At 51.4% G+C, this 26332-nt stretch overlaps 1 protein-coding gene across 3 annotated transcripts in view; it reads right to left on the bottom strand.

Annotated features, from left to right (window-relative positions):
• The window catches only part of Phactr3 (phosphatase and actin regulator 3), a 223669-nt gene extending 198212 nt beyond the window's left edge, over positions 1-25457 (bottom strand). For 2 of the 3 annotated variants that reach the window (XM_021192158.2, XM_021192159.2), the window contains exon 1: positions 25132-25457. In XM_021192158.2, coding sequence (XP_021047817.1) covers positions 25132-25234 — 103 coding nt within the window. In that variant the 5' untranslated portion in view covers positions 25235-25457. Of the gene's footprint in view, positions 1-2022; positions 2589-25131 lie in introns of those variants that run through there. The other variant, XM_021192157.1, reaches the window with a different exon arrangement.
• Positions 25458-26332: the final 875 nt, after the last annotated feature.

The raw sequence follows: 26332 nt of genomic DNA, 5'->3' as shown, positions 1-26332 counted from the left end.
CTGAGCATCGGAGCCTCCCTCCCTGCTCCCTCGCGGACAGATAGCAGCCCACCTGCCAAACCCACCACTGCCACCCACGGATGCATCAGCTCCCAGACAGCCAAAAAGCTAAATCCTCCATAATTTCAAGTTTGCCTCTTTTTACTGCCAAAGAGACAAAGGAGCGGAAGTGATTGTCTGGTAAGGGACCATTCACCTTCCACGGTATCTCTGAGAGCTAGGAAAGCTATCCGCCATGGGCATTACACACGACTAAGGGAAGACTTCATTAATAACTTGAGGGTCTGCTCGCTGCAACCTGCCCTGGAAACTACTGAAATCAACTTGCCCTGCTAGAGTCAGGGACTCCCTCTCCTGGTACACTGAGGTGAGCAGTTGTGACTGACTCTGTCAAAGTCCTAACAAAGACATCTTATAAGACCCGGGTGGGTTTATGGCTTAAAATTTCCATAACAGGTCCTGGTGCCCACAGAGCTACTTTATTTTTATTTATTTATTTATATTGGTTATTTCATTCTATTTACATTTCAAATGTTGTCGCCTTCCTGGTTTCCCCTCCACAAACCCCCTCATTCCATGCCCAAAGCCCTTTGCCTCTATGAGGGTGCTCCCCTGTCCATCCCCCACCCATTCCCACCTCACCACTCTAGCATCCCCCTACACTGGGGCCTCCACAGGACCAAGGGCCTCCCCTCCCATTGATGCCAGTAAGGCCATCCTCTGCTACATATGCAGCTGGAGCCATAGGTCTCTCTATATGTGCTCCCTGGTTGGTTGGTGGTTTAGTCCCTGGGAGCTCGTGGGGGTCTAGTTAGTTGATATTGCTGTTCTTCCTGTGAGGTTGCAATCCCCTTCAGCTCCTTCCATCCTCCCCCTAACTCTTCCATTTGGGGTCCCCCAGAGCTACTTTTTACAAGGGGGTTTTCTGGGCAGTATAGCTCCTATGGAATCTCTCCCCACAAAGCCAGTCTTTGCTGGCCCCTGGGATTTAATGCCATTATTTAACAATCATTTAACACCATTCAGTCCCCATTCATGAGTCCTTGCATCTAAAGAGAAGTGTACAAAGGAAGGCAAGGTGAGGTGTTATCAAATAGCAACTAAGAGGGATTGCACCTCACGAAGACACAGAACTGAGCCCCTCCACTTGACACAACACACCAGCTCTGATTTTTTTTTTTTTTTTTTTTTGAAAGATCCATTTCAGAAGCTCTGACTTCTCCCCAGAAGTGAAAATTGCCTTCTGGTGGAGAAAGGTTTTAATGATCACTTTGCTTCCTGCGTCTCCATGGTGACAGAGCACACAGCCCACCCCCTCCTGCTTCATTAGGCCTTTCTTGGTCCCAGGAAAGTCATCAATCAAGCCACATAGATGCCTCTGTGACCTGTTTATCACCTAAACAATCCACATTGCCTTGAGTGTGGAGGAGTGGACAAGCCCACAGAGCAGAAAGAAACCCCCGTGATGCCGCTGGCCTCACACCCTTCATTTCCCCACAACAGCACTGTCCAGCACACCTGTCCCCGGAGGAGGGCGCGCCCAGGTGCGCCAGACCTGGCTGGAGTCCTGGTGTCCAGTGACATCCTTGGGCACGGTGGCTGCAGGAGTGTACTGCTGCCCTGATCCTTCGGGTGGGGACCACAGGACCATAGAAGGGCCTGGACAGAGGGCAGAGTAGGCACCCAGCTCTGGGCGGAGGTGACCCGCAGACCCTTCCACTGGTCAGTCAGCTGCACACCATGGCACTCCCTACTGGGGATTCAAAGCCAGCCAACAGGGCACACTGCAGAACACCTAGCTCTATCAGCAAAGCGGTTCCTCTCCGGACAAAGGGCTCCAAGGCAGTCCTGTGTGCTGAAGACAGGAACCAAGGGCCCTGGTGGCACCTGAATAGGATCGCTACCCCCCCTCCCCAGTAAAGGCGGGGGTGGGGGGAGCTGTGGCGTGTTGGGACGCGGTCCCTATGCCACCTGCCTTGTGTCTCCCCCACCCTGCCTGGCTGCCCCCGCCGGGCCCAGTACCTGGGTTCTCCCCGGCGTCCGTGGAGGTGGCTGAGGAGTCGCTGAGGAAGCTGGGGTCACTCTGCGAGCGGCCCCGCGACACAAGGCAGCTGCTGCCGTCCTCGGATGCGGCCATGGGAAAGGCGACGCGGGGGCAAGTTGGAGGGAGATGCGGAATCAGAGCATCCTAGGCGGCCAAGGTCACCGGCGAGGGGGCTGGAGAGGGCGTCTTTTTTAAAAGGAAAAGCAAAAGGGACCAGGAAAGAAAAAGAACGGAGGAGGACGCCAGGCTGGCTTCAGGGTGGGGAGACAAAAGCCTTGCAGGCTGCAGCCAGGCGCATCCCTGCTTGCGCGGCCTCGCTTTGTTATTTATTCGTATTTATTCCCATTCTTCTGCTTATATTCCAGGGGAAAAAAAAAGTTGAACCAGGAAATAAAAACTTTTTCTTGTCAGTGTTTATGGCGTGCTTGGGGCTGGGGGAGATGTCCAGGAATGTCTGGGGGTGCTCCCTCCCCCCACCCCACCCCCCACCCCCCCGAAAAAAAGGGAAAAAGGAGAATCTTTGCTCTTGCAATTGCTTTAATCTGAAAGCTGTTCTTGGAGCATCTGTTGGAAAACATTAGGATTCTCCCATCATGCCACGCGAGGAGCATGACGTCACGAAGCTGGGAGTGAGAATGAGAGGTGATGGGGAGGGTTCTCAAATACCTGGACTGTCCGAGGAGGCCAGGGAGACATAGGGGCTGGATCGTGGGTTATGATCCGCCCACCACCATACCTGGGGCTCTAGGACAGAAAGCAGCCAAGTGCCCTCCCCCCACCAACCTTCCCCCCCAACCACGCCCTCCGCCCACAGGAAAGGAGGAGCCCCGAGGAGAGGGTGGTGCCTCCCTTGAAGGCACTCTCCAGGCAGATCCTGGCAGCTAGTTTTCCTGGCCCTCCTCTTGGAGATGGTTATGACACAGTCTTCCCTACTCTCACCTATCCACACTGAAAAGGGGGCAGCATCGAGTGCCTGGCTAGGACCTGTGGGGCACTACTCTCTTCCTTTCTACCCACTCCTCAGCCCATAGGCGTAGGTGCCTTCCAGGGACTTTCCCTTAGACACCTTTAAGCAAACTGAGGGGAACAAGGACTAGAGGAAACAGCATGGAGGTTCCCCTCCCCCTTGTCTAAGCCTTTCTCACTTTCCTAGGCGGAGCTAGGAGGTGAGCTGGCAACTCCTCTCCCCTGTGGTGGAAAAACTAGGAAGGGAAAGTCTTATAGGGGCCAAGAATAGGGTCAGGGACCTTGCTGTGTCACCTCACTGGGTTGGAAGATGCCCAGAGGATACTGCAAGAAATAGGAAAAGTGCTTAGACTTCACTCTTGGGCAGATGATGGCTCAAGTTCCAAAATAAAGTTCTAAAATTCAAAACAGCATAGCAAACCCACTCTTGCTGATCACTGGGTACACACTAGTCAGGAGAGCCTGAAATTTTGGAATAGGTCATTCTCAGACCCTGGCTGGCACACACATTGTAAGGATGTGGCTTCCTGGTTGGTGTGCAGATCCCTGTCCAAGAAGTTCCCAGCCTCAGTAACCTGGAGTGGGAGAGGTAGTGACAGTCTCCTCCTCTTCCTCCTCCTCTTCCCCCTCCTCCTCCTCTTCCTTCTCCTCCTCCTCTCCCTCCCCCTACTCCTCCTCCCCATAAACTCTCTGGAATAAATGGACTAGACACCCCTCAAGACTGAGCAGGAGACCACCCTTCATGGTGGTCCAAAATCACAAGTAAATCAGTCTGTCAACTGATAACTGCCATGTGGTGGCTCCCACCTGTAATCCCCACATTCCAGTGGCTGACTGGGGTGGAATTCATGACTTTGGAGCCACCCTGGGCTACACAGTGAAAAACTATCACCAAGAAAAATAGTGAGAGGCTAAGCATCACTATGTGGCAGGCCACGGGACACACGCACAGAGAAGACAGCATGAAATGCTCTCTCTCTTCTGACCCCATTGCAAAGAGGCATTGAAGGATAAAAGGGAAGTTTTGGGGGGTGCCTAGGACAGGGCAGGGAGCAGAACAGGAAGGAGGTTATAGCCAAACGGGGCACATGGTTTTCTTGAGGTAACCCCAGATACTCAGGATAATCTAAAATTGGCCTGTGGGAACAGTTTTCCGACTACACATTCACTGAAAGTCCACAGAAGTCTACATACTACAGGGATGAGCTTTGTAGTACCAATTATTTTAGAAAAGTTTTATTTTTTCCTTTAAAATGTGCATAGAGGAGTTAGGCTGAGAGTGGGTCTGAAGGACACTTGGATTTCCCCTCTCACCTGCCGAGGCTCTCACCTGGCAACCTACCTGTCCCCTCTTCAGAATCAAGTGGCCACTCATTAAATGAAAAATGGTATCCTGGGTTAGAAACCCTAAAGCTGTTTCCCCCCAACTTAGGGTAACTCTGAGGACCAATGTGGCTGCCCCAGGGTAGCTGGAAACACACACACAGACACACACACACAGACACACACACACACAATCACAAGAGCGCACGCATGTGCACACACAAACACACACAGACACACAGTATGTGCACCTAGAAGAGATAAGGAAGAGCCCACAGGAGGACCAGTTCACTCCCACATTGTCTGAGCAGGCTACATTCTTACAGAGAGTGCAAATTCATAGGTGTGTCTGCCTGTCCCTCAAAGATTTCCTGAGCACTGTCTGTGTGGCTACACCTGCGATTTCCCAGAGAAGCATAGTAAACAAATGGGGCCTGGCCTTGGTTTGGTAGTACTCTATGGATAACTCACAGACAAGCAATGAGGCTGAGAAGCCTCCCTGGAGGAGGGGTGGGCCTGGTGAGAGGAAAAGATGTTCAGGGAACAGAGGCATGAGAAAGCAGTCAATCAGGACCATGGGAGGTGTCTCCAGACAAAGGGAAGATCCAGGACCAAGCTCATCAGAAGGATAGCATGGATTTCTATCATCCCTGAAAAGAGGCAGGGCCCAGCCTGGTGTCCTGTACCCTCCTTGCAGGGCCCAGCCTGGTGTCCTGTGAGCCCCATCACCCCTTGTCTTCCTTGGATTTTGCCTTTTGTTCAAGAATGGGGGGAAACAACCATTGGCAGAGGTGTGTCTCCAAAGGACCTTTTGGCTGCTGTTGAGGAGGCACAGGCTGATGGGATGGGGGCACAGAGGTGGGATAAGATGATGTCAAACTTGTGGGGCAGAGGCTGAGGCTGGGCTGCGGGAGTGAGAGTCAGTGGGCAGGCGAGCTGCAGATAGAAGGGGTGTGGATGAAAGGGATGAAGGCAGATTTGATGATGCTACACTGGTAGGGGAATCAAGGGAACCTCGAGTCTAAGAGTGACAGGTGAGCTGGAGGACCAGAGAAGCAGGACCAAGTATCACAGGGGTATCCTCCATCAGGCTTGGTGGTGAGGAAGGCACAACACACAGCAAGACAGACCTGTTCTGCTCCAATGTTCTCAAGCCTGAGGGACTCTCTCATGGCCTGCATTTCCACAACTGTAGACTGAACACAGCCTCTGCAGGCCAGTGAAGCGACTCAAGGTCCAATGGTGAGTGCTAACCCAGTGCTGGGTCACATGACCTACTTAGTCCTGACAGCTTCTGCAGGCTGGCCTGTCCCCCTCGGAGAACATGCACAGCTAGGCTGTGAGCTGTAGGGTGTGTGACTTTCTGAGTGAACATGTGCTATTGACAAGGGCACGGCCATGTCAAAGACCCCAGAGTCTCAAACCCACAGAGGAAGACAAAGCCTTCTTCCCTCTGGAGCGAGGCTCAGATGCATGCCAGGCTCTCCTCTTGTGCAACTGTGGATGTTGACAGTGTGTGCAGAAAATGTCCACCGTAGCTTTCACCACACGGGGTGCTCCCACATTTGCAGTTCATCTCCTTGATCCAACCTCATAGATCCTGCCTCCTTCTCCAGCGACACATAGGAACCCTGTCTCTACGTCCAGCTCTATACAGTAAACATGCCAAGCGCCTCGAGTGTAGACGAGAACCCAGACCTCCAGATCCCAGGCCTCTGTCTGTCTGTCTTTGTCTTGTCTCCATTTCCCCTCTCTGTCTCAGTCAGGTCCGTCCTTGGAGCCAGGCTGGATGCTGCAGTGAGCTGTGGTCACTCACAGGCTTGTCACCAGGCAGGGACATGGATGGTCACTGGGATCTGCATCTCCTCCACACAAGTGCCTATCAGCTCCTCGTCCCCTGGAACTAAGTATCTGGACACCCTACAGAGATAACAGTCCAAGCCGTCCCTTCAGAGTGGGGCAGTAGTGTCTGTCACTACCTACACAGGGTACACTAGCTACAGTAGTGTCAGTAGCTACACAGGACACACTAGCTACAGTAGTGTCAGTAGCTACATAGGACACACTAGCTACAGTAGTGTCAGTAGCTACACAGGGTACACTAGCTACAGTAGTGTCAGTAGCTACATGGGGCACACTAGATACAGTAGTATCAGTAGCTACATGGGGTACACTAACTACAGTAGTGTCAGTAACTGCACAGGGCACACTAGCTACAGTAGTGTCAGTAGCTACACAGGGTACACTAGCTACAGTAGTGTCAGTAGCTACACAGGGTACACTAGCTACAGTAGTGTCAGTAGCTACAGGGGGCACACTAGCTACAGTTGTGTCAGCAGCTACAGGGGGCACACTAGCTACAGTTGTGTCAGTAGCTACACAGGGCACACTAGCTACAGTTGTGTCAGTAGCTACAGGGGGCAGACTAGCTACAGTTGTGTCAGTAGCTACATGGGGCACACTAGCTACAGTAGTGTCAGTAGCTACACAGGACACACTAGCTACAGTAGTGTCAGTAGCTACACAGGGCACACTAGCTACAGTAGTGTCAGTAGCTACACAAGGATTTCTGTCAAGTTTGCCTGCTGGTACCTGTCATTCAGGCACTAGCATCCAGTGAGCAGCGCTATTAGCCATACAAGAAAAGGAATACAAATGGGGTTGTCTGGCCACACAGGCCCTGACCTGGAAGTGAGGACTCCAGCTCCATGTGACATCAGAGGCCACAGTTCCAGTCCCATTTAGTGCAAAAGACAGCACATTGATACACATCAGGACCCCACCAATGTCTCTTCACCCTTACTGTTTTTGAAAACACAGAACTAGCAAACTTCAGATACTTAAAAAGAACTTCTCAAGCAATGTCTTTGGCTGAATCTCAGGGGCCAGCTTAAGAGGCACAAAGGTCAATACACCCAGAACTTGGAAATTTCAGCCTTGAGTCAAGTACCACTTCAGCTGGATGAGCAAGCAACCAGCTCTGCCCTCTGCTGGCCATGAGGAAAAACTGCATCCAAAGCTTGCCAGACAGCTTTGAACTTGATTCTTTTTTCCTATAACTCGCCACCTTGTGTTCCCTGCTCCTGAGACTACCCGAGGTAGTGTCCAGAGCAAAATCCTCTGGCTGGGGAAATTGTTCAGTGGGTTCCACCTTGCGGACAGGAAGTTCTGATTCCCAGACCCCCACATGTTGAGCAATCTGTATTCTCAGCACAAAGGATGAAGAGATGATACCCCCTGAGCTAGATGGACTAGTCAAGTCAGTGAGCTCGGGGTTCAAGTGAGAGACCCTGCCTCAAGACAGAAGGTGGAACCTTAGGCCTCCAGCACACAGGGTCCCCCCTCATAACACACACACACACACACACACACACACACACACACACACACACGTGTCCATATATCCCTTCCTCAAGCTGAAAGTTGGAGAGTGGCTTAATGGTTAAGAACACTGGCTGAAGAGCTGGGCATGGTGGCTCAAGCTTTAATCCCAGGGCTCAGACACAGAGGCAGACAGATCTCTGAGTTCAAGGCCAGCCTCCTCTACAGAGAAAAAAGGAGGAGGAGGAGGAGGAGGAGGAGGAGGAGGANAGAGGGAGGAGGAGGAGGAGGAGGGGGGGGGAGGAGGAGAAGGAGAAGACTCCTCTACAACAGCAACTTCAAGAACAACAGCTGATCTTGTGGAGGAGAGGATTCAGTTCCCAGCACCCACATGGGTGGCCTACAACCATATGCAACTCTAGTTCCAGGGGATCTGATGCCCTCTTCTAAATTCCATGGGCTGCACACATGTAGTGCATGTGATATGTTTCTATACTCACAGACACAACATACTAAGTAAGTAAGTAAATAAATATGTGTTTTTTAGATCCCCGAGCAATGAGAGTACACACCTGTAATACCAATACTTAGGAAGTGGAGGCAGGAGAATTGTTAGTTTCAGATAAGCCTGTATCTGTCCTTCATAGTCAGTTTCATACCAGACTGGGCTATAAAAGGGAGATCCTGTCTTAAAAAAAAAAAAAAGGCAGCAATGATGGCACATACCCAGACTCAGGAGGCATAGCCAGGCTGATCTCTGAGTTCAAAGCCAGCCTAGTCTACAGATCGAATTCCAGAACAGCTTGTGCGACACAGAGAAATTTTGTCAGGGGAGAGGAGCAGAAAGAAGGGGGAGGAAAAGAAAGGTCAAAGGGATGGGTGGGAGTGAGGAAAACTGAAGCAGTACCCTTGCCTTCCCTCGTCACTGCTTCCCCTCTGAAACAGGCTTCTCATGGCTTCCCGCAGATGCCCCTTTAGAGTCCCACTCACTCTCAGTCTGTTTGTTAAATCCTGTAAGCCGGGGTTGAAGATCTGAGCACAAGATGGGGCTCTGGCATTTTTCACATGTGTGTGTGGCCCAAGGCTGGCTCCCACACAAGCTCTCTGCCCCCAGTGTGTGGATGAGGGAAGGCGGCTCCATACCAGCACTGTGCCCTTGGCACTGCTCGTTGACACCATCCTGTGTGTTCAGGGTGGTGCTGCTCCTGGCTTTTGATATGCTCTTTTCTGTCCCTAATGGATATCAGTTGCAGGGACAGAGGCATCTGTGACCAATGTCAGTAAAAGACAGAAGGCTAACAGATGAGCCAAGTATGGGAAAAGACCCCAAGAATGCAGACGGAGAGTAGCTGCTGCCATTCATGTGTTTGGATTGTGGATCATTTGACCATTCTCTGCACCATCCTCACAGAGCTGTGAACCTGCTGGGATCTTTCATCTCCCTGCAGTGAGAATTGCCAACAGAAGAAGACGAGGTATAGGGGGAGTGGAGATGAATGAAGAGTGTCCCACGAAGAACACAACACATATTCCCTGTGGCCCTGGCTATCTCCTGTTCCTTGCCCTTAATGGCTTACTGGGCCTGAAGCCGCAGCCCTGTGATCTCAGTGACACAGGGGGACAGAAGTCCATGGCTGAGAAAGAAACCATGGGCCGTATTCCTGGATGTCTTATAAATGGAGTCGATGCCCTGATGCTGCAGCCAGAAAACCCATGGTCTCACCAGTTGGTCATTTAGATCTTGGTGCACACTGATAGTGACCAAGGTTTACAGATACTAGCATCTCTGAAGCCACAGCTCACAAAATCCATAGGATTCTGATGCTCCCTTGTGGAAAGAGGGAAAATTAGGGACCCAGCAACAAGTGCCTGGCCTGGGTGAAGACTGGAGCCCAGGTCCTGACTCTAGCACTGGGCTCCTTACCTCACACACACCTTTCTGGGTTTCTCAGATTCCCCGAGAGCCTCAGACTTGGATAAAATGGAGGATAAGCTGGCTGGACAATGTAACAGCTTTGTGCAGAAGTATGTCACTTTCTCGTGGGACTGGAAGCAGTTCTGGGGTTGGAATACTGATGGTTTTCTAAACAGCAAAAGTTGGGGTTTGGTGAGAACTTATGACATCTCATGGGGGATCACAAAAGATCTCTTCCCTTCCATTGCCAGCCCATCCCAGGTACTGACCCACTTCACAAACTGTCTGCCTTATCCCTGCCTCACATCACAGTCATCCACTCAACAAACAGCTATCATACACCAGCTCTGCACCAGGCCCTGCCCTGCTGCCTGCTAGTCACAGGATGATGTGGGCTTAGCCTGCGTGCAAGAGTAGAGTGCCAATGTCATCACTGGAGGCACCAGGAACCGTCAGAGTAGCTGACCAGGCTGGGAGGGGTCAAGAAATGTATTGGTTACCTTGCTTCACTGCTGTGACAGATGTCTGGGAAAAGCAACAGAAGGAAGGCAGGGAAGGGAGGGAGGGGGGGATGAAAAGAAGGAAGGCAGAAAGGTAGGAAGGAAGGGGAAGGAAAGAGAAAGAAAGAAGGAAGAAAAGAAGAAAAGAAGGAAGGAAAGAGATGGAAGAAGGAAGGGAAAGGCAGGTAGGCAGGAAGAGGAAGGCAGGCAGGAAGGAAGGAAAGAAGCAAGGAAAGAAGAAAGGCAGGAAGGAAGGGGAAGGAAAGAGAAGGAAAGAAGGAAGGAAAGAGATGGAAGAAGGAAGGGAAAGGCAGGTAGGCAGGAAGAGGAAGGAAGGCAGGAAGGAAGGAGGAAAGGAGGAATGAGAAGGAGAAGGAAAGAAAGAAGGAAGGAAGTAGGGAAAGAAATAAGGAAGGAAAGAAGGAAGGATAAGGAAGGAAGGAAGGAAAGAAAGAAAGAAGGCAGGAAGGAAAGAAAGTAGAAGGAAGAAAGGAAGGTAGGTAGGTAGGTAGGTGTGTTTTGGCTCACACTCCAAGGGTTCAGTCCATCCTGGTAGAAGGGCACACTGGCAGGAGTGGAGGAAGTTATTCACATCATAGTTGCAGTCGGGGATCAGAGGTATGTTCAGGCTCAGTCCTTGCGTCTCCTTTTGATTTAGTTCAGGACCCCACTCCATCGGATAGGTGCTCCCACCTCTGTGTAGAGCTCTTCATGTCACACACAGAGGTTTGCCTCTTAGGTGTGTCTAGATTCTCAGGGACTTGACAGTCAAGGTTAACTCTCATGGGGAGGGTGCTGACTGGAGTTTTGTCAGCTCAACACAAGCTGGAGTCCTTTGAGACGAGGGAACCACAATTGAGAAAACTCCTCCATCAGATTAGGGTGGAAAAGGGCCCAGCCCACTGGGGTTAGAAACACCCCAGGCCAGGTAGTTCTGGAGTGTTCACACGGTAAACTGAGTAAGCCGTGAGGAGCAAGCCGGTGAGCAGCCTTCCTCTGTGGCCGCCATATCAATTCTACCTCCAGGTTCTTTCCTTGTGGACTGTAAGCTTTAAGATGAAATAAACCCTTCCCTCCCCAGGTTGCTCTTGGTCACAGGATTTACTAAGCCAACGAAGACTGGGAGGGTCTTAGGATGAAGTGGCCACATAGGTGTGAGATTGGCCAGACATGGGTGGGTTAGGGAGTCGTGGCTTGGATGTGAAATGTCCCCATAGGCTCATTTATTTAAATAATCGGTCCCCAGCACATTTGAAGGCTGTGGAACCTTCCAGACATGGGACCTACCTGGATGACATAGGGCCAAGGGAGCAGGCCATGAAGATTATAGGTTGGGCCTACTGCCAGTCTTGCTTCCTGATCCGTCCATATATTTAATGAGTCCTGTCATGGGTTCCCGCCACCACCGAGTGAGCCCAGCTGCTACGTGGGGCTTTTCCCTCCATGGTGGAAAGTCCTTCATTAGCCTGCAAGCAAAGGGAGGCTCTCCTCCTGTTAAATGTTTGGTCAGAGTGGAGAGAAATCTAACTACATAGGCATCACAGGTCTGAATAAAGACTTGGTCCCTGTCTGTTGCCAACAGGAAGATCAAAGGCGGTGACATTGTGCAGGGGTGTGAGGATTCATTCTCTAAGGACAGTGAGAGGCCTGCTTTCCATGACCAGGGGCTGAGGTAGCTACTATCACCAAGGACTCAGAAGTAAGGATTCATATGAGTGTCACCTGCAAGCCTCAGCACCCACTTAAACCCGAACGTCTCAGATTCACGACTCTGGAGGAGGTCAGTGGGGTGCAGACAATGGTACCGTGTGGAGGCCAGGGTCAGAAGCAGCACCTGGAGGGCAGAGACACCTGGAATGTTCTAGGAGGTGTGGCGGCGTGTGAATAAGACTCTTCCAGAAGGTACCAAGAGGACAAATCCACAGGCCTCCTGACTCGGCACGGGAGAAGGGTGAGGTCTTCAGATGGGACTGCAAAGGTCTGACCACGCAGGGCCTACCACAAAGGAGCCTCTCAGACCCAGGTGTGTCCCTGTTCTGGTCACATGGGTGTGTTCATCTCATACCGGTCTCTCGCCACTCACTCACAGCTCATGCTTAAGCCCTGGTCCTTGCCACTCACACACTGCACTGCCCCCTTTCTGTGTGCGTGCTCAGTTATGACTGCTGCATTTCCGTGCTTGGGGAATCTAGAGCTCAGCCTGCTATTGACCACGACGCCAATTTACACCCAGCCCTCCATGACAGACACCAGCTAAGCATTCTACTAAGTCCCGGCTCACACAGCATAGAGTGGGCCTGTAAATCATTTTCCCCTGCCCTCCCTTTCTCCTCCCCAGAGCACTCAATTCATAGGTGGTACTTTAAAAAGTACATCACAGATTCTGTGGCCATAAAGATGAGAATTCCAGGACTCAACCCACTGCCACCTGTGCTAGCAGCCACGCCTCTTCACTGGTTCTTACCAGCATGACCCACAGTCGACAGCTTCGAAGCCTTGTTGTGTCTCTTCCCACAGGTGCCCATCACTTAGAGCTCCACCTAGGAGCATTTGCCAGCATCCATTCTGGCATACGAACAGCTACCATGGCTTTTTGGCAGTCACAAGGGATGACACTCACTCGGCACTAACCATTGCCCCTCTAGTCCAGCAACTTGGGGTCCAAGAGGAATTCTCCCGCTTTTCTGTGCTGCTGTCTTGGGGGCCCACAAGCCTCCTGGGTCTTTGTAGTTGCTACTGGAGGAACATGAGAATGTACATGTGGCAGCCCAAAAGATACCTGTAGATTTTAGAATACCAGATCTTCAGGTTGTCAGCAGCGTGTGCTGGGCTCCACTCCCTTCAGATCCTGCCATGACAGAGAAGGTAATGGATAGCTCTGTCATCCAAGCATCAGGGACCTGAAGACCACATGGCCCCGAGCTCACAGGATGGCCTATTTGTTTGATAGCTTTGCTCTTCATTCACTGGCATCTGTGCCCACTTACTCAAGGAGTGTTCATAAAGAACATACCATGTGTCTAGCAGAGGGGGTGGGAATGAAAGAGCTCTGACAAGATGGCAGCCTAGCTTGGGGCGATGGCACTGGGCTATACGAAGAGCTGGGAAGGTATAAGATAGGGGGTGGGGAGGTATGGTACTGCAATGAGTGGCAGTAGGGAGAAAGCAGTACCTCAAATGCTCAAAGGACCCCAGCACCCTCACATTGAGAGCTACTTGAGAAAAATCTCCAGCAAGAGCAGCATGGGGTATCCATGTTCTCCCTAAAGCATTCTCAAGCTGCAGAGTGCCCAGGAGGCAGCCAGAAGACCAGTGCGGAGCAGGCAGATGGTGGTTGTGTGGTGCAGCTAAGTATGGCCAGCTTGCCCTGTGCAGGCTCTGAACTAGACAGAAAACCTACAGATAGGCCACCACCATCCAGACTGTCCTCTGCTGCTGTGTGGCTTCTGACCCTGGGAGTGGGGGGGAAGGGGTGCGGGGGTGGGGGATTGTTTTAGTGTCGGCTCCTCCAGGGATGAGATTGGCAGCTCTAATCCACTTGCACACAGTTCGAACAGGAGAGTTCTCTCCTCGCCATTCCCAGTTTCCGGATTTCTCATCATTATTAGACTAGTCACTCTTGTGATGGGCGGAACCAAGGTCACGATCACAGGACTGTAAGACAGGAGCCGATCTGGATGGTCCCACAGGCTCCGTCACAGGAGCCAAATGGAAGAGAGGGTTGAGGCCAGAAGAAGGGGGAGGGACTCGAAGGATGTGGCTGGGTGCCACTGTAGGCTTGAAGGGAGTATGACCTCAGAGTATGTGGCCTTTGAAACTAGCCATAGCTAGAAAAATCAGGGCCTCTCTCTTGCCAGGATTAGCTGAATCGTGACAGCCACTAGGAGAGGCAGGTGGTATCTCTCTCAGAACCTCCATGGGAGGGGTAGAGCCCAGGCCCACACCTTGTGTTCTTTACCTTGATGTCAGCATGAGGCCTAGAAGGAGCCAACAGAGACACCTGGACTTCAGGCCACCTGCGTGTGATGCAAATGGCTTGTCTCCCAGGCTACCAGGTCTGTGATCACTGGTTTGCCTACAATAGAAAGCCATGTGCCCTTTGGCATCTTTATGCCTGTCCTCTGGTAACATCTCCTATAGAGGGAGAAATGAGGTTGGTGGGTGCTGTATAAAGTCATACAGGGACCCCAAAGGTCCTTCTCTCCCCTTTAAAAATGTATTTATTCTTATTGTATTTAACTAAGTGTCTTGTGCATGCACATGTGTGTGCGGGTGCCCGTGAAAGCCTGTGGTGTTGGAGATGGAGTTGGAGATGGAGTTACAGGCAGTGTAAACCACCCGGCAGGAGGGCTAAGAACTGCACTCTGGTACTATTGTGAGAAGAATGTGCCAGTAACCACAGTGCCTTCTCTCCAGCCTGCCCTCCCTGAACGCCTGCTCCCAGCACAGATAATTCTGGGAAGAGGGCTGTGATTATGTCTGATATCAACTTAAGAGTCAAAGGAAACAAACCATGGATAAATACGCACAAGGAGAACAACCAGGGCCTCCTCGCTGTCGAATACATGATATCCCACCTGACTAGGGCTGTCTCTCTCTGTAGGACATTTACCGCCAGCCTGCTTATTTCTGTGGCCTTCAAGGGGACAGGGAGAATTGGAAAACCTTTTAGGGCCTCTTGACCTAGACACTAAGGCACAATATTGACCTGCTACTGAACCCTTCTCAGGGAAAGTAAAACAAAAAAAAAACAAAACAAAAAAACAAAAATCAAGGTAGAAAATATAGACTAAGAGTAGGGGTGGATGGGGCAAGATGGTACAGTGGGCAGGGGTGCCTATTGCCAAGGCAGATCACCTGAGCTCGGCCTCTGTGGCACAATGGCGGAGAGAACTGACTCCTGAGAGTTGGTCTCTGATCTCCACATGCACATACACACACACACACACACACACACACACAGAGAGAGAGAGAGAGAGAGAGAGAGAGAGAGAGAGAGAGAGAGAAAGAGTCCGGGCCCAGGAGTTAGGCAAGATAACAAAATGGCCAAGAATCCAGAGCCAACCAAGGTAAATTGCCCAAAGAAGGTCATTCAGTCCTTTTAAATCTCAGTTTCTTACACTGGTCAAGTGAGTCCTGCCGTAGAGAAACACATACCCACCTATTAGAGCAGGGCTTCAGATAGAGCTGGTCCTCACTTGGCAGAGGCAAGCATGGTTATCACAGTCCCTACAAGACAGCTTCTGAACCCAGCACTGTGGTGTCTCTCATGCATCCTGGTTGCCTGTTCACCTGTGCCCACAACATCCCAACTTGGAAATCACTTTGGTCTGTAAGTAGTGAGTTCTCCTTCCTTATTTCTTTATGGTCCTAATGTTTAAAATCTGGAGCTAATTTATCATGATGTCTTGAGGAATACGGGGGGGGGGGGAAGATAGCAAAGCCATTAAAATAAAAATAGAACTGGAAATATCCGGCAAGCTTGGGCCACAGCAGGCTCATTATCTGCGTTAGGAAGAATTAGCGCAGGGAAGAGATTCCATCACGCAAGAGGGAGAATGTTTAGTTAACACAGCTGTCTTGTACACTCAGAAGCAGAGACATACAGTCCTTAACTTATATCAGAAACCTCATCTGGCATAGAGGACCTATTTTTAGTTTTCCCCACTGGGTAAGCGGCTATGATCCTTCTGTCTAAACATGTACTGTGTGCTAGCCATGCAGCAGACTGCCTGCTCCGCCTGCCAGGATCCTTCTCTGACGGTGGGAGGCAGAACCCAAGCAGAAACTCACAGCAGCATGGAGCAAGGCTCTCAGTAAGGCTTGGAGGAAGGTCTACCTAGTGTCTGGTGCAAGGGCAAGCATCAGCATTGGGGGAAGTGAGCAATACACATGTATAATCTCAGCAGATGCAGGGGGATCATCACAAATTAGAGGACAGCCTGCCCTACCTAGTACTTCCAGGCTAGCCAGGGCTACACAGTGACACCATGACTCAAAGAATAATTAACTGGAGAAATGGTCCAAATCCAAGCAGGCTGGACACATTCATTTCCAGTTCTGCAAATATTACATGGAGTACAATGCCCTTTGTGCTTGCTGAAAAACCTGGGGCCTCCTCAAACAGGAGAGCCATCTCTCCCACCAGAGACTACCAAGAAAGAGTGTAACTCATTTCCTCCAGCTGGAAAGCCACAGAGCTCCTGAATACTAAGAACCTTCTGGAGACTTCTATGAATGGTCTCCACGAGGAGACCCAAGGCCCCAGTCAGCATGGATACAGCCTGTAAGCCACAGGAACCACTCTCTCGGTGAGTCAGGGAGGAAAGAGAAGCTCTCCCTGACACACTGTCCCCTCACCATGGCCCACACACACTCCTGCTCCAGCTGTAGCGTCCACAGGCAGCTGCTACAGGCAAGGCAGGCACTAGGCTGCAGACCACGTGCTTAGAAGCGAGCAAATCACTACTGTGCTGAGTGTGCTCAGTGGAGAGAGTGGCCAATGTATGGGGCTGGGGGTGGGGGTTGTCCCACAAACACTTCAGACACTGCGACCAACAACTGGAAGGATTCAGACTCAGCGTTGCTTCAAGATGTGCTTCAAGGATGCGGGGTATAGTCTACATAAAAATGCTAGGGTTGGAGCTGGTGAGACCAGGATTCTGGTATGAGGGTCTCTTGTGGAACTACTCTAGACATGTGACACACTCACTGTTACTGATCATGTGATGGTGAGTGTGCCCCAGGTTTCATGTCAGGGATGGCACAAAGCCAGATCCCAGAAGGGAAGCAGATGTTATACAGAGACACTGCTACCAATGAGAGTAGGCGGGGAAGGCGTCTCCCCCGTCAGGGATAGGGAATCGTTGACATACAGGTTCTCAACCCTGACTGAGGGACAAGTCAGACATAATCATGTAATCCCAGCACTCAGGAGGCAGGGCAGGGGGATCTCTGTGAATTCAGGGTCAGCCTGGTCTACAAGTGAATTACAGACTAGCCTGGGCTACAAAGTGACATGTTTTCTCAAAAGAAAACCATAACAGGTGAGCACAGCACTGGCAGATCATCTCAGTTTGTAGCATGCTTGACACAGCAACAAGGAGAGTCTGATGCCCAGAACTCACTGGATGGACATACAGAACTCACTGGACAGACAGACCAGTCCATACCCAGCAGAAGATGACCAGCACAGAATAGCATTTGGGGGTGATCTTTTTCTCATATTTTGTTTGGGCATTATTTTTAGTTTTTATTTTTTATCTTTTCACTTACAGATTTTTTGAATATATATTATGGTTCTGATGTGGTTTTTGAAATTTCCATATGTGTGGACACACATGTCTCCGCATCTACATGTGTGACCATGTGTCTCCACATCTACATGTGTGAATATGTGTCTCCACATCTATGTGTGAACACACATGTCACTGCATCTATATGTATGGACACATGTGCTCCCACATCTATATGTGTGAATACATGTGTCTCTGCATCTACATGTGTAAACACATATGTCTCCACATCTATATGTGTGAACACACATGTCTCTGCATCTGTGTGAACACATGTGTCTCCACATCTACATGTATGGACATGTGTGTCTCTGCATCTACATGCGTGAACACATATGTCTCCGCATATGTATGTGCTCCTTATGCTTTTTGCTTCTACTGTTGTTTCTTTGCTTTGTTCTGTTCTGGTTTGTTTTTAATCTGTTTTCTATTTTTTTTAGATGCCTATTTGTATTCTAATGAGAGACAAGAAGAAAGGGTATATGGATTTGGGTGGGTGAGGAGTTGGCAAAGAACTGAGGGAGGAAAAACTGTAATTAGAATTTTGTATGAAGAATATATATTCAATAAGAAAAATAAAGCACTGATCCCATGAAAAGACTAGAAAATATATATTTTAAAGGCATGCACCTGCAATTCCAGCACTGGGGGTGGGGGAGCAGAGATACGTGGGCCCCTGGTGCTTGCATGACAGCTAGCCTAACATATTTGGCAAACTCCAGGCCAGTGAGAGACCCTGCCACAAAGACCAAGGTGGATCACTCCTGAGGAGCAACAGATGAGGTTACCCGCTGGCCTCTATATGCCTGTCTGCCCATGTGTATCCGTACATGCTCAAAGAGGTGTGTGTGTTAAATGAGGCCCTCAGGGTGAGCCTTCTGACAGGTGTTCTATATCCATAAAGAAGAGACCTGGAGATAACAGGTTCACACAAGCATTTAAAGGCAGGTGAGTCGGTGGCCAGCCAGCTACAAGCTGAAGACAGGCAACTGCTCGTGAGTTTCTGGGCTCGGAACTCCGGGAAGACAGGTCTGCCTGGCTGACTAGAGATGTGCTTCATGGAGCAGATAGATAGGCCATCCTGCCTGGACTGGACTGTGCATACCCAGCGAGATGGTGACCGGTGCTTGAGCATCCTAAACTGCAGGGGCTGCTGGGGAGGACAGATGACTGACAGAGGCCTCTCTGAGAAGGTGATGTTAAGGCTGAGTGAGGTCTGAGAGATGGAAGGGAAAGGGCAGGGCTGGTTGCTCACTGAGCTTTGGTTATCAACAAAGGGGAAATGGCACCGGCAGACAGTATCAGCTAGTTCTGCTGCAGTAACAAGCACCCTGAAAGCCTCCACAGCTCAGGGAGAAGTGCCCTCCCTCTTGCCCTATGGATGTGTCACTTGCAGCCCAGACCCAGGAGGGACAGGCCTTCTCGGCAGCAGCCACGGCTTCCAGGTCCTGTCTTGCTCTGCATCTTGCATATTGGAGTTAAGTGCTGAAATCCAGATTCTGTGGCTCGGGGATAGTTCCACCACCACCCCAACCACTACCACCACTATCACCCCACTTAGAAGACACTTCTGATGGGGAAAAAAAAAGGTAACTTCCTAATATATAGGGGGAAAAACTGGAACTACTGAGAAAACACAGCTCTGATTTAAACACACCTCAAATATGGGCTGATCTGGGCCACACAGTGTAGAATGACAACTGTTTAACATTTGTTTGGACTTCCCTGAAAATGTGTGACCCCCTCCTCCCCTCCTTGAACGCAAAGAAGCTAGCACAGAGAAAGCAGACCCCAGGGACAAGGCAGCCTCAGGAGGAGTCCCTCGAGCTGAAGACAGGGGCCTGAGAGGCCGTGTGTCTAGACCCTGACCTCAGGGCAACATTTGGCGCCTGGCCTGACCCCACCTCTGTGTTGTTCACCTTACTAAGGCCTCTAGGCCATCACAGAATCAGGCTCTCTGCAATGTCCTCTTGCTACCTACCCTGTAGTTCCTAGATACCTGGCTAGTCTGAATCCCAGCATCAGGTGAGTTAGGGGTGAATGGCAGGTGCCCAGGGTCCAGGGAGCCCACCAGGGAATCCTAACCCCTCTCTGAATTTATGAGAGAAAGTTTAAATAGGAAGTGCAGATGAGTTGGCTGCGTGGATGGACAGAACTTAGCAAGCGCCAGAGGCTAGGACTGAAGCTTTGTTATGAGAAATGAACACAGAGAAAGACGCCTCTCATGCGTGTGTGTGTGTGTGTGTGTGTGTGTGTGTGTGTACCGAACATGAAGATGCACATGCTCCCTTGCACGCCCACTCACACGCGGGTCACCTGTTTAGTGTGTGCACACTTCAGCTGACAAGGGTAGGTGAAAGTAGAAACCGTGGAAGAGTCAGTTACCCAACTTTGCTCAAACATCTCCCACCCCAGTCCCCTTAGGGACAACAGGAGACCACCGGGTGCCCTAGTTCTTACAGAGGCACACGCCCACCGTACATGGCGCACCGGACACCGCCCACTGGTGTCTTTCTTCCTCACTGAATGCTGGTGACCGACATAGCTGATACCTGCCAGGATAGAAGCCCAACTTTGGGTCTCTGAAGAATATCTGCCCACTCACCGCGGGAAATCCAGAAGGAACCGGCCCTTTCGGAAAAGGCCCAGGAAGCATACACCCTCTGGCTCATAGCTGGTACTTTTCCAGCTAGGGCTCACTGTCCCTCTAGAACCCTCCCAGATGACTAGGCTGATGCCCAAATAGCTGCTTCTCTGTTTTACCTGCTGTAGTGTCCACAGGCAGGTCCTGCTCAGACAGACCCAAGGTACCCAGCTCCACCATGTCCCTTGACACCATATCCCAGGGAGTATCCATCCTGGCAAGAAGTCTGGTGTAAGCAGTCAGTGTATGCCACTGTGTGTGTGTGTGTGTGTGTGTGTGTGTGTGTGTGTAAGCAAGTGTGTGTCAGCAAGAGATCAACATCAAGTTTTTTCCTCAATTGCTCTCCATCATATTTTTTGGAAAACAGGAGGATCTCTTATTGAACCTGGAGTTCACTGCGATGGCTAGGCAGGAAGCCCAGAGACCCTCCTCTCTCCACCTCACCAACTTTGAGATTATATTATGACGTCAGCTTCGGACTCTGGACTCAGGTCCTCATAATTGAGTGGTAAGCATGTTTCTGACTGAACTATCTCCCCAACCCCTGTGGTTCCTTAAAACACTTCTCTGGGCGTGGTGGCGCACGCCTTTAATCCCAGCACTCGGGAGTCAGAGGCAGGCGGATTTGAGTTCAAGGTCAGCCTGGTCTACAAAGTGAGTTCCAGGACAGCCAGGGCTACACAGAGAAACCCTGTCTCAAACAAACAAACAAACAAACAAAAACCCAAAACCAAAACCAAACCAAACCAAAACAAAAACAAAAAAAAAAACCCAACACTTCTATGTGCATTCTGGGCCTTTGTCCCAAATATGACAGATGTTGGGTAAAGAAGTTCATAGAGGCAGGCTGAGATCAGAACAAGGCCTCCAGATTCTGTGCACAGGGGCACAAGCCAGTCTTTCTGTTGGGCCCAACCTTGGAGAACATCCAGGGCTATGAGAAGTAGGCAGTCCCTAGGAGGCCTCTTGTCAGTCAGTAGCAGAGGTTCATGAAGGTATGACCATTAAAGAGAATTGCATTGATAAAGCAACATCTGTCATTCACTCCGAAATCCAATTCTGGTCATAGCCTCTTCTGGCTATGAGTGTTCCCATGAGACCCCATGTCCACCCCGAGGTCAGCTCCCTCCGCACATGCATAGCTCTCAGAATCTCCATTAAACACCTGTGGACTGTCTTATCGCGTTCACAATGGGAAGTCTCGGTGGACAGTGGTGAGTGAGATGGTGCAGGAGGGGGAGCAGGCAAAAGTCCCTCCGCAGTCAACATAGGAAGCATGGATGGGCATTGATGCTCCTGAGTTAAAGACTTCTGTTTATAGACAGAAGATGAGCCAGAGACACTGCCGCAAGGAGGAGGGATTGGAACCCAGAGCTGATAGTTCCTCTTACCGACCAATTAGGGAAAGATTAACAAAACAATTAGGGAAAGAAATGGTCAATTAACGAATGAAAAGCTTTCCCCAGCAATCCAGGAATGCTAATGCTGATGCCAGTGACAAAATCCGCTTTTCTTCTGAAGGGCCAGCAAAATCTCCAAATGCAATGAGCGGAGCATGACCAGGATTCTGCAACAGGGCCCTGTGGGAATGGCGAGGCATTAGGGTACAGAACATTATATAATGCTATAATGCCCTCTCCAGAGCAGGACACACCTCAAGGAGACAGAGAAGTCTGCCCAGAGGCACTGTAGCTGCCCAGGCTGCAGGTTTCCTGCCCGAAACACACTCGGACAACAACCTCTGGCAACCTCAGCAGAAAGATGGCAGAACCTGGAATATTCTAAAGCAATTAGACGGAATCTGTTAACCCAGATAAAAGCCTGAGGCACACCGCCGAGCGCAGCCGTGGTTTCAGAACAAGGTGTGCTTTGCCGGTGTCCATTCTTTGTGAGGCTTCCCGGCAGCCATGGGGTGTGTTTTCCACTGACACCTTCAAGTTCAGGGTAAGGGCACCAGGCAATGAGATGGACCCTAGCTGCAGCTGCCTCCAGGAGATGGTGAGGGGCAGGAGGAGGTTGGGAGCTTGTTTATGCTTTCAGGTTTCATCAGGGGACTGCACCAGTAACACATAGGCATGTCCCTGTATTGACACAAAGTCCTTCAACTTGTGAAGGAGGACACACTACCCATTCTACCAGAAAAGACTGTTGTGCCCAGCTGGTTGTCATTAAAATTTCAAAAGAACTGGGGCAGCCCAGACCCTCTGTGGGTCCTCTGAGCTACTGCCTTTGGGAAACCCTGTTCAGCCTTAAGTTGAGCAGAACCAACAAAACAAAGCATTAGGTTTCAATGCTTTTCATGGCCCCTCAGGCCACCACTTTTAATGAGCCTTGGCTGGGACATGTCCTGATACCATCAATCATGCCTTTCCTTCAAAAAAAAAAAAAAAAAAAGTATTAAACTCATTTGGTACAGAAATAGTGCAAGACGAACGAGTCAGCGTTTCCTAGTCAGACATGAAAATCTGCAGAACCCAGGACTAATGCACTCCTATGTGAGGGACTCTAAAGCACCTCTAAACCAGTTCATTTCAAGGCTAGAGTCACCGCTCACCCAGAGCTGGCTCCAGAAATCAGTGCATGAAGCATGGAAGAGAAAGAGAACCTCCATGGTTTCTGGGCACTCTTGTCTGGGTCTAGAAGAAAGAGGTCAAGAGACATTCTCCAGCTCTGGCCACAAAGTGGCTGAAAAGCTACCGCACACAGCTTGGTCACCGGAGCCTGCTCTAAAGCTGGACTTGGAACTCAGACTCCAGACCCCTCAGCCACAGAGAGCAATGCAACACCGAAACCTGGCAAGCATCACCCTCCATGCCTTGGGCCCCTCCCAAGTGACCTCTTTTAATGTCCAGCTCCATCTGCTGAGTCTCAGTCTGGAGCCTGCAGACCCAGCTCTGCCCCCATTCCAGGATTCCTCAGCAGGCTCTCTGAATACTAACCCCTTCATCCTCAGCTTAATTCTTCCCGGACAGTTCTCTTCCATCCTCCCTCCTCCCTACCAGGCCTTTCAACACTCCATGAAGGGCACTGCCAATCACTGGGATCACTGGAGCTCAGGCACAGAATTAACAGAGCATCTTGGACTTGCGGCAGCTAGGCCAATAGCTCCCATCAGCAGCTACAGTGAAGATGTTTCAGAGTGCCCCACCTTCCAGAATCCTGAAGACACCCCAGGAGGGTGCTGCCATATGTCAGCTGGAGTGGATACTCTCTTCTCGGCCTCCCTGCCAGCTGCCTGACACTGCACAGAGAAGATGCAGGTGACTTATCACAGAACCCAAAGCCACCATCCCAAACTCAACTTTTTCCACTCTCCTCAGTCTCCACGACCCTCCCCTGTTCTCCCAGCAGGCTGGACCCCACACACAATGAGCAGTCTCTCCTCTGCAGCACCCCGCCATCTGGATCTGCACCTACTATGCTTCTGGGACTGTGATGTCTGCCTGCCGACCCACTGACTCAACGTTCCTTCTCTCTTTGCCAAAAGTGGGTCATCGGTGACGGAGCCCTGCCAGGGCCAAAGCCTGGGTGGAGGCCATAGAACTATTTTTAAAAAATGTGGTGACTGAAAGGCACATGTGGAACAGGTGAAATGTTGCATAAGCAGGCAGGTAGCTCACACACCCACACTGATGCTCTGAGCACACTGTCCTGAAGAAGGACTGCAAGAGTCCAGGCCTCAAATTCAACCTGACACACACAGGGCTGAACATCTGATGCCCAGCTGCAGCAAAACAGGGGCAGGGAGCCCCTAGTCAGGAAACACATACTCTGTGCAGGCAGGCAGGCAGGCAGGCAGGCAGGCAGGCAGGCAGGCAGGCAGGCAGGCAGGCAGGAAGGAAGGAAGGAAGGAAGGAAGAAGGCTTCCTCCAGCTAGAGGGTATTACCCCAAAGAGGCCATCCCGGGGAAGCACTCTCTCTGACAAGTGAACCTGAACTCTTGTCCAAGACCCACTAGACATGGGCAGAGTAGCTGGTGTCCAGTATTTAGGAGAAATGGAGTCAGCAATGGGATGCCTCTGTCCTCGCTGGGACACCCAGCTCTCCACACACTCACTGAACAAAGGTACCCAAAAGCTGGGCTGCCAGTAGAGGTCCTGTCAATCATCCAGCATCCCAGAGTGAGCTTCTTGTGTTCGACTCCGTGAGAACCAGCTGTCTTTCAGGATGAGGGAGAGGAGGGGATGCTGGGCTGAGCACGCTGTGGGAGGACGGAGCAACACACCTACCTACCAGTCTTCCATGTGGTAGATGCTGAATCCCTCACACCAGGTGAGGGCAGAACTGCTCTTCCTGTTCTAAACCAGCTTCTGAACTAATCTGATCCCAGACCACCTGAGGCGATGCTTGAACCATTCGGGTTCTAGGTGAGTGGGGCAGCTGGCCAGGAGTGAGGCCCCGAGGGAATGCTGAGGAAAACCAACTAGGAAGCCCTGGCCTGAGTCTCCCTCTCTGTCAGCACAGCCCACCCACCACCCCACTCTGAGCCAAAGCCACTGAGGGCAGGCTTAACCCTGGCCTTGTCATCAGGGCCCTGAGCCCCTTCCCAGGACAGATGGGCCTCTGACCATTCTGGTTTCCTCAAGTCCCCCCTCCCCCACCTCCACCTCACTCAGCCCTGTCTTTCCACCGCAGCTGAACTCGCTCCAGGATTCCAGGACCAGGTGTCTGCCCTGCAGGGGGCGAGGGCTCTGGGAGCCAGCTTTGGAAAAAGGCCAGCACTCATGGAGCTCTTACCGAATAGTTAGCACAGCACCCCTGTTGTCGCGGCTCAAAGATGAATCGCCCCCATTTGGCAGAGATGGAAACAGAGGCATGGAGAGGTCACATGTCTGCCAGGTACGCTGGGGCACTTATGCCATCGGAGGGGAGATTTCCAATCCGAGATGCGATCACAGGACCCTAACACCAGTTCGCCTGCCCACAGTACCCATAGCCCTTGTTTAGGGACAGATCCCTAAGACTCTACTGCAGAAGGAAGCAGGACGCGCCGGCGCTGTGGCTGGGGCGCAGCCGGCAGGCATCCTAGCTGTGCGCGGCAGTCAAGGGCAGTACCAGTAAGGTTCTGGACAGGTCGCCCAGCCCCGCGTGCGCTGGGGACCCTAGATCCCCTTCGCACTTACCTTGCTCCAAGCCTCCGGTGGTGGTGTCCTGGGGCCCTAAGGCACGCAGCAGTGAGCGCAGAGGCGCGGACCAGCGGGCGTGCCCCCTGCCTTGGCCACGCATCTCCCTGAAGGCCAGACTCGTGAGACTCCGGGCTGCGCCCGCCCCTCGGAGCACAGTGCAGAACCGGGGCCCCGGGAGGTGCTGGCGGGGCGGGGCGGGACTGGAGAGGGGGCGGCGCCGCCTTGAATGGCTCGGCCCCTTCTCAGGGCGGAGGCGCAGAGGGGCTCAGCAGTGACCTTGATCTCCTGGACATTGCCTCGAGCGATGGTGGGACCCTTGACTCAGAGAGTCTGGGACAACCTTGGAATCGCCAGCTACCAGCCTGGTCAGGAGATGAACACCGGGGGTTAATTATGTAGTAAGGAGGCTGCGGGGTTAGAGCATCTGTGGGATCCTGGACTAGTAGCTTAACCTCTCTGAGTCTGGGAGTTCTTGTCCCTAAATAGGATTTAGAAAGGTGAAAGGAGACACCAAGCAGAATCGAGATCTGGAGATGGTGCATCCCGGTGGTGGAAACCCTTCGACTGCTCACCAGATAGTTGTATGACCGCTCTAAGATGCAGGGACCATCACTGCACTCTAGAAAATCTCATACACGCTGTTAATGAAATGAAGCTGTTATTTTTCTCTCGAGTACTGTATGGACAAACCCTTGCCTCCAATGGCCAGTTCCAAAATAGACGGCTAGCCTGCCGGAATCCCTCTTAGTTAGCATCACAGTTCCAAGCCTTCCCTTTACCACAGTCCCTGGGGCGGAAGTCCGCAGAGATCCCCAGCAGTATCTGCTGAGTTCAGAATTCAAAACCCAGACTTGCCTGAGAAGGGCCCTGGGCACCCGGAGAGACCCAGGAAGCTCTCATTTCTGAGTCACTCGGGTAACACACAAGGGTCCCCGGATCCAAAATCCTGTCCTCCCGTCTCCGGGAGCGTTCGAGTGCATCTCTGTGGCCCTGGAGTCTACTCATCTCCAGCGAGGCAGGAGCAGCTAGGCTCCTGTGTGTAGGTAGCAGAAGCACTGAGCCAGGTGTCCCGCCCACCTGCATCTTCTAAGGAAGCCTGGGCCCAATCTGCTGGGATGCCGCAGCCTTCACCAGCAGAACTTTTTAACTACGTTAACAGTTCTTAGCTGGCAGTAGATGGCGCTGCGCGAATCGACCT

This window comes from Mus pahari, chromosome 3, assembly GCF_900095145.1.
Source record: "Mus pahari chromosome 3, PAHARI_EIJ_v1.1, whole genome shotgun sequence".
Lineage (NCBI taxonomy): Eukaryota > Metazoa > Chordata > Mammalia > Rodentia > Muridae > Mus > Mus pahari.
The sequence above is the reverse complement of the archived record's forward strand: the minus strand, read 5'-3'. Positions and strand labels throughout refer to the sequence as shown.